At 37.5% G+C, this 11,388-nt stretch overlaps 1 protein-coding gene across 1 annotated transcript; it reads left to right on the forward strand.

Annotated features, from left to right (window-relative positions):
- Positions 1-215: 215 nt before the first annotated feature.
- On the forward strand, positions 216-10,670 carry XKR9 (XK related 9; the record flags this gene model as incomplete). The annotated part of the gene is made up of 3 exons (XM_082293550.1): positions 216-514; positions 8,681-8,904; positions 10,027-10,670. 3 exons carry the CDS (start codon positions 216-218, stop codon positions 10,668-10,670), a joined length of 1,167 nt encoding a protein of 388 aa, XP_082149676.1.
- Between the last annotated feature and the right edge of the window lie 718 nt (positions 10,671-11,388).

The raw sequence follows: 11,388 nt of genomic DNA on the forward strand, positions 1-11,388 counted from the left end.
CAATTTACATTTATCTTTTTCAAAATAGATGTGTATTTTAGAAGTTAATTTAATATTTAAATCAAGAGCACAGAAAAATGCAAGTCCCTTTGCCATACTAAAAATGGATAACCCAACTTTCCTTTGTATAAAACCATGTGAGCAGGGGCTATCATCAGGAAAAATACTCCATTGTAGGAGAGCATTTAGATTCCTCTACATGAAGTAAGGAGAGAATGACGACAGTGAAAGTTCCACACATGATGAAATTTACTAAGCAGAATTTTTTTTTTTTAGTTGGTGGAATGATAATTTATGTAGTTGATATTGGAGTGGACTTTTGGGTAGCTAGTAGATATTTCTGTCAAGGACAATATTCTTGGAGTATACTGATACTGTGTTTTAGAGGTCTTTCATCATTAATAACTCAGATATTTAGTTATGAGTGGTTTAAAAATGACTGGGAAGGTACTGATACTGGGAAGCTGAAATTGGTTTTTCTAATTCATCTCTTTCAGTGTGGAATTTTTATAAGGTAAGCACATTTTAAAATTTATTTTCAAATAAGAAATCATGTTGCTTTAGGACAGTTATTAAGAAGTGCCTAGTGTGGCTTCAGGGACAAGACCAATTCTGGCCTTAACAATTACTGCTCCATGAAAGCAAAAGGATTTTTGTCTGGTTATGCCAGTGGTAAATTTTGTCGGGTTTTGATGGACATGTAATTCTTCTTTCATATATCTGTAAGTAATGATTTTTATCATTCACAACTCAGCTCTATTTAATTAATCAGCCATTTGATGGGGCATACTTAATAAAAACGATTGCTTTGAAGTGTACTACTGTTGCAACTGATAAATAAAAGTTTTCAAAATGATGTTAGGCACACTAAGCAGCTGAGACAGCTGAAGAGGTTATGTTTGAACCTGAGTGTCTAACCATATGTAGAAAACTCACCAAGATTCAGGAGAGAAATGAATAGCTGAATAGTTAGTAAAAATACTTGCAGCACTTAATGGTGATAGGAAACTTTGTTTCTTAGTGGATTACCTTAACTCTGAAGCAATCCACAAAACTCTTGGATTTACCTGAACTCATACCCTTTCCAATGAATATCTCTTACCATGAATTTCTATAATTTGGAGTCTTTCCCACAATTAGCTCCATATTCTCTGAGTGGCTTATTATCTAGTAAACATTATTTTGTTCTTTATTCTGACAGTGTTGTCAAGTTGGTCGCTTGTTCTTTTTTGCACAAATGATATTTTCTCCTATGCTGCTCCTCATGCTTGGAAAATTTCCAACATGTTATGTATAAGTTACAAAGTTCTTCCAGCCACTCCTCACAATTCAGCAGTGTTATAAAGCATAATTTAACGTATAAGCTGGTAACAGCAAGCTGGCATCTGTGCTTGTGCCTTTGTGATTAACTATTACGTACTTCTTATTATATGTGTTTTTCTTAGGTGTATCAAGGTACAACTTCCTCCTGTCCTCCCTCTTAGTCATCTGATTTATGCAGTTAGTTTAGACAACAAGTCACTCAGGTTTATCTCTGCAGTAAATGGATAAAAATAGATTCTGTCAGGTCACACTTGTTAAGGTGAGATTCTCCAGAAAGTCATTTGGGGCAGGAACCCATATTGTTCATTCAAAGAGGAAAATGAGGGCCTTACCAGTAAATAAGATTTGATCACTGAACTCTGGATGCTTGAAATTATAAGATATGAACACACCTTACTAAATTATCTTTTTTCATTTTTTCCTTTTTTTCTTTCCTTCCTTCTTCCCTCTTTCATATCCTCTTACGCCTCCTGCTCCATCTTTGAACTTAGACTCCTAGAACGTTTTGGTTTGGAAGGTGACCTTAAAAATCATCTCATTCCAACCCCCCTGCCATGGGTAGAGAAACCTTCCACTTGACCAGGCTGCTCAAAGCCCCATCCAAAGTGGCCTTGAGCACTTGCAGGGATGGGGCATCCACAGCTTCTCTGGGTAACCTGTGCATCACCACCCTAACAGGGAAGAGTTTCATCCTAATATCTTGTTCTTAACCTACCATCTTTTAGTTTGAAGCCATTCCCCCTTGTCCTATCACTCCATGCTCTTGTACAAAGTCCCTCTTCAGCTTTCTTCTAGGTTCTCTTTAGGCACTGGAACTGGTGACTTACAAACTGGTACCCTTTTGGTACTGGAGGTTTGTACAGTGCACAGAACAATGGGAATCAGTTTGGTTTTGCTGTCACACTGACAGTGCTAAGTAATAACTATGGAAATCATATATATATATATATGTTTATAAATATGTGCAACATATATAAAATCAGAGGAAAATGAAATTAAAGTATTTCTTATCTAAGAAGGCTTTAGTTTCTTTTATTGGAAAGAGTGCATACCTGCAATTATATTTCATATGAAATAGTATGTTCTGCAAGGAGACAAAATTAAGTTAAAAACATACACAACAACTATGCTGAATAAAATTGTAGTCAGCCTAACCCATCTAAATGGCTCACACGGATATTTGTTGAATGGAGAACAGTCTTGACATAACAGACAGTATTAAGACAATAACACAGTCAGGGAATGTGGGAGAATGGGACATTTCCTTAGGGCACCGTATGATTTCTGGAGCTGTCTGATGTGTAGCAGTGAGCTTCATCAGCCAAGGACACACGTGTGGGAGACTAAACATTGGCAAGTCATAACTTTTGCTGTCAGAATAGAAGGTCATGTAGGCAGCAGCCGCTGTGATACTGGCAGCTGCTGTTGTGCCTCTCGATGCTTAAAGGTACCTCAGAATGCCCTGCAACTTTGAATAGAAGCAGATGAAAAAGATTTTTTTGCATATTTGTGAAGATTCATTCTAAATCCATGAGGCATCAGAGTAAATGTGAGCACTTTGCTGAAACTGGGGTTATTTCATTACATATTTCTAAAAGGCAGTGAGAAAAATTCAGAGCCAATGTAGGTGACGGGCTGCAGGGTGACCCCTGCTCTGAAGCAGTACCAGCTGGCAGCAGTGAGCATACCTGTGAGAGATGCACTCTGGTAAAGGAACTCCACTGCTTAGTGACAGAGCTCTGGGAGGAGGTGAGGAGGTTGAGGAGTATCAGGGATGGACAGAAAGAGAGACACAGGCTGCTAGATTCACACCCTTTCCTGAGACAGCCCCACTGGCAGGCAGAATGCATGATATGGATGATTCCCTATCCACTTTTCACCTGGCTGAGCACAGTGACTTAAGGTTAGGGGGCTATGGCAACAAGCTTCTGCCCAGTGCAGCACATGTGTCTCCGCTGTGACTACCCCACATTCACAGGTGCCCTGGCATTACAGGTATGAGACTCTGCAAGTGGAACTGAATAATAATGAGGAGGATGGGTCATCTGGTTTGGAGATGTCACAGAGGTTAAGTTACATCCTGTGTCAGACTCTTACTGCTCTCTACAACTGAAAGCAGGTTGCAGACAGGTGGGGGTCAGTCTCTTCTCTCAAGTAACAAGTGACAGGTTGAGAGGAAATGGCCCCAGCTTGTACTGGGAAAGTTTGGATTGGATATTAGGAAAATTTTCTTCACTGAAAGAGTTGACAAGCATTGGAATAGGCGCCCAAGGAAGTAATCGAGTCTCCATCTCTGGAGATACTGAAAAGACATGTAGATGTGACACTTAGGGACATGGTTTAGAGACGGACTTGATAGTGCTAGAGCAATGGTTGTACTCGATGGTCTTAAAGATCTTTTCCAAACTAAATGATTCTGTGATTCTATGTGTTTGATCACATTTTCTTAATATAAATTTACTGACCTAAGTATTGACTTCGTGCATCGGTTTCATGGATTTAATCCAAGTATTTTTGATACTTAGAAGGTGAAGTTTGACATGCAGCACAGAGTAATTTTCCTTTGATAAAGATTTATACTATGCTGAAAGCTGTGACTGCATGACCAGAATTTAGACAGGACAGTCATTATTGCCAGGCCACTTGCAACCTGCCTGTATGAACTACTAAATGGCACCCAAATATTTATCGGTGTAGTTTGATGAGATGGGATGTGTAGCATAATACTAGGATTGTGTTGCAAAGTCAGTGGAAATCTGAGGGCAAGCATGCGATATGGAAACATTAGCAAGGCAGCTTGCTTGTCACATGTGAAGGCCGTGAAGCAACAAAACCAAATAGCTGTCACCCCTGTGAATTCCCAGCCAGAGACAAAGCCTTCCTAATTTTACAGGATCAAACTTCATCACTTGTGAAATGATGATGAGTATGTAGGAACATCTCAAGAAGAGAGAGACAGTGGAGCTGTGTTTCCACGAGTGTTTATAATAAGTAGGAGCCCTGTCATTTGTGCTCTCCACAAAGCAACACTACAAAGGCAGAAACCATTTTTTTGTTCTCCTATCAAAGTGAATGTTACTTAGAGACACTGATAATTCTTTGCCATTCACATATGACAGTTCCAGTTGTAAAGAAATTGTAGGTTTTTTACTCTGTTGGCCTCCAAGTATCTTATATACCTTGAAATGGTGAAAACCATATTATCTTTAATGAATTTATAGGGAAAAAAAGTAAGTGGTAAACCTGCATTTGTCTATATTATTGACTTAACCATTTCATATTCCATTTAGGACGTACCTCTACTAAAAATACATAACTAATCCATTATTTTAAATTAATGTATTTTTATTACAGTTGTAGTACCTTTTTAAAAGACTTTTTACAGTTTATGAATATTGAAGCACAGAACTTCTATAGATATAGATATATTATAGGAAAATAGATTTGAGGGATATAACCAGAATAGTTTCAGAGCAGGCACAGGGTTTAAGTGAGCCGTGGGCACGATAAAGGAGAAAATTTGAACCTGACCTACCCTTTACTATGGACTGAACTTTGCCCTAGGCTGGGAACATAGTTCAACACTAGGTCTAAAAGTTGGCTCTGAGCCCTTCCTAAAATGTCATTATATTGCATGCCAAATGGGCAGATGAGAATGAGGGTGTAAACTCAAAATACTCTTAAAATATGAAAATTTGTCACAGTGAACTACAGTAAGTAACATAAGCTTGTGGAGCTCAGAGAATGCCACCTTGCTTAATATATAGTTAAAGAGCAGTAGAAATATTTGGACTTTACTTGAATAAAACATGCATTCTATACGGAATTCAAAGTCAGAAGTGGACTAACCAAAACCGCTACAACTAGGGACAAATACACAGTGTACCACATTGTAACAGTATAAACCTAGTACACAGTGCTCAGAAGGAATGTGCTTTGAAAACGTTGACAAGTGATTTCAGGTATGCATCCAGCTGAAATACTCCTTTTAGGACATTTCTTGCCTTGCATATCACCTGCCATCTCAGCTGTGAGCTCTGCAGCTCGAAATTTGTGCAGCTGGTTTCCACTTCTTGCTGCTTGGACAAACACAGGCTCTGGTGAGTGAGTCCATGGACAACTAGCAGATCAGTCTACCCAATTGTTTTTTCTTGAAAACATTGCAAACTTTCCATATTTTTTACATCTTGAATGCAAGAACCAGATGTTTTGGAATACTAATTGTTTTATAAACAGAAAAAGCAATAGATGCTTTGCCAAACAGTTCAGTTCTTTCCTTATGAGTGATTATTCAGGGAAGAATAAGATAAATACACAAAAACATAAAAACAAGTTTCCTTTGGGAGTAAATAATAGATCTAGAGTCAGCTCATGGAACCAACACATGGCCTGAATGGCAGGGATGCAGTCTATGAATCTTTGCAAGGAGAAGAGCAAAGGCTCTTCCCCTGAGGCTCTTGAATAGTAACAAAGCTGCTCCACACCTACTCCTACCATGTTGCAATTCTCACATACTCTTGTATGAAGGAGATGGCTTAACATAGCAGGGACAAAGTCATGAATCCTCTAGCATGCACTTAACCCAGGACCTGCCAATCCTGGCTGTCTTGCCTGTAGCTGTGGAAGAGACCCCTACACTGCTTTCCCTGTGGTCAAAGGATTTGGTTTTTAGAGGTGGTGAAGGTGTTAAACTTTTAACTTCTGAAGGAGTCAGGGATTCTTCTTAGCTGCCTTAGTAAGCAGAAGAGTACTGTGCTCCAGTGTTATACCGGGATGAGATGATCCCGTGAGATCTGGGTGTCTAATGATCTGCTGCCCTCTGTTTTCTACATATGGTAAATGCAACGGTGTGAGTTTCATCAGGTCCGTGGTGTGTGTGATCCTGTGGATGGTCAGGCAATTAGGAAGCTGCACTTTAGCATGAATCTTTAAGTTATCTCAGATGCACTATTAGGGAATGTAAGCAGGAGGCAAGTTAAGGCATAGGACCTTGCCTGTCTCGGTCTTTGTATAAGCAGTCTTGTACAACTGTCTAAGATAATCAAGTGTTGGCCTGTGATGTTCTGCTTAATTTCTCAAGAAAATAGATCCAAATGAATGATGCAACTGTCATAATTTATTTACTAAATTAGGTTTTCTTTTGAGGGGGAAAGGCTCCAGTAGTCTTTGTAAGGCTAGAAAGATTGGCTGAATAACAGTGAGTTTTCTTAAAAAAGGACTACTTACGTTGTCCTTGCCTGCTGATTATAGTCAAAATGAGTTCATTGGAGAAGAATATTAGAAGCTCAAAACATCTGGGAACTGAATAGACAGAAATAGGCTTGGAAGTGATGTCTGAAGGCTGCTGTGATCAAAATCCTGTTTATGGACAAACATATGGATTTATATATCTATAAAGCCAAGAACTTAGTATAAGTGAAATTCTAACAGTTGATTCCAAGACTCATTATTAGTCTAGATCTATTTATTACAGGCAAAGAAAGAATACTTCTATGCATAAAAATCTTCAGTAATAATAATAATAGTATAAATACTACAGTTAAAATTATTACACACATAGTTTTTCATTCCTATCCCTTTTTTCAAGCCATCCCTTATCATTCTATGTATGTGCTTTTCTACACTGTATCCTATCTCTCCACATCTCAGGACCTCTGCTATCATAGCAAGACTAGATTTCTCTATCCTGCATCATCATATATGTAATAAATATCTCATTTGATGCATATCTGACTGTTACTGTTGCCTATAAAAAACTATGACTGTATGACGCAAAAGTGAAAAAAAAGAAAAGTAAAACAAATCAGCCACCTGGTCAGTGGGAAGAAATCACCAGTTTTGCTGCAGAACACCCAAGCTAAACCAAGCAATACAAAGTCACAGACGGGTCAAGAAAATTTCAAACAGAGCAAGCCTGGAAAGCCTCAGCTCTGAGGCCTTGCAAAGCTTCTGCCAAGCTACCAGCAATAACAGTGCTTATTGCAGTGCTGCAGAGTTACAAAGCTTAGGCTGCAATCTGCCCAGCCAGTGTTAATGACCACTTGAAGTCAAGTTACCAGCAGAAGAGAGCAAGCATTGATTTGCTTCAAGGCAGGATTTACATGCATACTAATGGAGATACTTCTCCCTGCTTTCATTTGTTTACTCGTTCCAAAAGAGTCTTTGTTTGCTGCTGAATAGTTCACTGGAAAGAGGTCTTTTGCTGTGAAACCCACTTCTGCAATTGCTCCCTTTAGTTTATAACAGAAAAGAGCATTTTCTACCTTTCCTGACTTCCAAAACAGTAATGCACTGAATCAGATCACTCACCAGGGCTGTGTGGCTCTGTATCTGAGTCCATTAGGGGCAGCAGAAATACTGCAATTTCCAGCATCTGGAGTTCTGGTTAGAACATCAAGTTAGAGCCACCATCCTGTTTTCCCAAACTCAGATGTAAAGATTAACATGTACAACAGCTATCTCCTCTGTTAAATACCAAAAGAGTTTATGATTAAAACTTGTGTTCTTTCCTCTATAAAGCGCTAACCACACTTCCAAGCCTGAAGCAAAGGTCTTGAAGATGGGAATAAGAGCTAAGTTTATCTCCAAGCAAAGCATTAGGGATATCCTGAACAGAATACGTTATTTACAACATGGAATGAACACCACTCGTAACTGACTAATTCCATGTATCCTTGCATTTACTCTCTTTAAAAGAAAGTGTTAATTTAGGCTTAATAAAAAATAAACCAGAACTGTTTTTAAAGTCATTCAGGTGCATTCATTTGCCAAGGCAAATGGCTTCCTCATATAAAACCACTCAGATTGTTAACAGCATCTTTTGACCCAGGAATCCATGTGTCTTGAAAACTATTCTCTGAAATATAAGTCTTCCTGTGTATTTAGAAAGTAACAAAGTAGTAATTTTTTTTAAAAGTCTCTTTTATGTTTGCAATTCATCAGGTATTATAGTTGGGGCTTTTGGATCTATATTCTACTTACATAGATGTGGATGTTCACAGCTGGATATTCACTAATACCCTGAAAAGGATACAAAGAAAGTGAATGAGTATTTCAAAGAGAGACTGAGGAGAGATGCTGAGGGAATTTTCAGAAATGCAGTACTTCTAAAGAAATAAGAACCTAAAAAATAAAGCTTGTAATTTTTATTCAGACAACTCTCATTCTGTTCTTATTCGTTTTCTTATTGCATGGTATTGCTGGGCTTAAATGATTCTCTGGTATTACTGATACCAGACAGATATCAGACAAAATTTTACCTGAGTAGAAGATGGAAAAAGTTGTTGTAAGGCTGTATCATTTTATTGAGTTGGTCTTCTAAAAAGTGCTGCCTAATCAAATGTCCTTTTTTTAATAGGTATTGGTTTGCTTTGAAATATGGCTGCCAAGCTGCTTTTAAACAAGCAAGCAGCAGAGATGCATCAGAAGCAGACACTTCCATCTTCATTCAAAAACAAGCTATTGATGCAGTGACTGATATTAACATGCTCAGGGTGTTCAAGACTTTTCTTAAGATCATACCACAACTTTTTCTTCAGATTTACATCCTCATGGAACACGACAAAACTCATTTCTATCAATGTAAGTCTGTCTTTTTCCTTATGTTGCAAGTTGAGTATCTTACCTAAAAACATAACTTGTGACTGGATAACATTTTACACATACATTGGAAAACATACAGTCCACTGTATTATTACTCTGCATTTAATTAGAATTTCTCTCTAGTAGATAGTCCATTCTGCTAAATTGGTGAGAAGGAAGATTTCACTATAAAAATGAAAAGTCATAGATAAATAGTATATATCATAAATATAAAAAGTCATAATATATAATAGAAACACAATGGTGCATCACTTGAAAACAAGGTCTTAAATGCAATTAGCATGTAATTTGCAAAGCAGTATGATTTGTGTAGTCTTGCTTATAGATTCTTTTAAAACTGCTAGCTAGGCATTTGGAAATCAGTAACATAATTAAAGCAGCCCCATGAGCTTTCACTACCATCAGCCATGTTACAGGTGAGGGACAGAGTCAGAAATAAATCTAAGGATATGTCAGCACTGTAGAATGCAATATGGTGAAGAGATACTGGTTCAACTCTCAGAAGCAAGACAACAGCTGTACCATTTCCAGCTCTAAAACTAGCAGAATTATTGGCAGGACATTGACTTATTCACAGTTGGAATTTATCTAACCAAATGGGGCTACCTGCACTAATGTCTAGCATTCCTTCAAAGTCCATGGAGTCAAAATTTACTCAGGGAAAAGGATCCAGCAAATCTCATCTTAGATATGACCATGTGAAGGACCAAGTCTTAGTTAGAGATTTCTACATTTTAGATACCACAGACTTGCAAATATCAGTCGCTGAAACTTAAATTTTTATGGTCTATTTGCAGTACTTTGGGAATTCCTAAGTCACCTGTGTATGGAGATGGCAATGCAACTTAGGCAAGGCCATTAAGGATCAGGGGCTGGGCAGGATAATATAAGAACACCAAACAGCATCAGATGCCTAGATTTAAGTAACTAAAGTGAACCTTAAAATTAAGGTGACTTGCTTTGGAGCAGAGAGTAAATATAAAACTGGGATAAAGAAAATGTTAGGAAAGCATGAAATTTTCTAAAACTTCATTCAGAAATCATAGTGTAAGACACATATCTTTTTCCCTGGTTTAACATTTTCCCTTGTGTTTTGTTTAGATGCTGCCATTATTATGTCTTTTTGTGGTATCTCCTTATCAATGGTTGATTATCAGGTATCGCTACGAAAATCTCTGCCTGAAAAAGATGAATTTCGTGTGCTATCCAAGTTCATGTATGTCTTCTATAAATTGCTTACCATCACTTCTTGGATACTCAGTATTTCATTGATCACTCTACTAAGCGTCAGAATTTCTGTAATTCTGCTGATATTTCTTTGGATCTGTGGCTTCACTTGGACTTTGAAACAGCATACAACATTTTGCAAATCTGCGAAGATGGAATATCTGTACAGAACTGTAGTTGGAATCATTCTAATTTTTTCATTTTTTAACATAAAGGGGAGAAGAACAAAAGTTTGCATTTCTATTTATTATGCTACTCACACTGTAGTAACTCTAAGTATTTTGTTTGTATATATGTTCTGGAAACCTTCCATTATCGAAGAAATATGTTTTACAATTGTGGGCATCTTAACTATTTTGAGTCTGGTGTTAGGTATTATTTTTCTTGTTGTTTATTACAGCCATTTGCATCCCACTACTTATCGCAGACCTCAGGCATGTTCAGATGAAGTTGACAGAGTGGCAGGGCAAAAAGATAGCATGAAAACTGGTAGATTTCAAAATTTCTTGATGCAATGAATGCTGTAGGTTTGGGGTTTTTTTTTGTTTATTTGTTTGTTTTTTGTGGACTTCAAAGCAAATTCTGTCTGTTTCTCTGTCATTGTTTCTTGTGTATCATCACCGAGGAGCACATAATGGACCAGTTATTGGCTTTGAATAACTATTTGTTTTCCATGATACAAAGACTGTAACATGAACATTTATGTGCTGGTGAAAGTTACTTTTGACAAAGAAACAATTTAACCTATTCATCCAGCACAATCCACAGTTTTAGTTTTTTAGCAATGCAAATGTAACACAGAAAAAGCTAAGAGTTAATTAAATGAAATCTGGCATTAAAACCACATTCTATTAACTTACATTGATTCTGTTAAAAGCAAGGGGGTTTTTTTCCTTGATGGAAGGAAGGAAGAGTGTATTTGAAATAACTGAGGGCAGTGATCAGTTTTCTGCTTTTCCCCATTACTGTAAAAGTTGCAGTCCTTCATGTTAACAAATTGTACTGCCTTCTCCCTGAACATCCCTTGAAGAAGAATAGTTTTGATTTATGGCTCAGTCACTGTCTTGCCATAGGAAATTGGGGAGATATTTTTCAAGCATTTTATCATCTAGGTGTTTTAATGACTTCTTTATTGTTTTTGTTCTGTTAATCTTTTGCAGTCTTCTGTATTTAGGGGTGATGCCAGCTTGTTCTGGGTTATAATAGCAGCCTGAGTGATTTATGGATGGCAACAGG

This window comes from Coloeus monedula (assembly GCF_965178545.1).
Source record: "Coloeus monedula genome assembly, chromosome: 1".
In the NCBI taxonomy this organism is placed as follows: domain Eukaryota; kingdom Metazoa; phylum Chordata; class Aves; order Passeriformes; family Corvidae; genus Coloeus; species Coloeus monedula.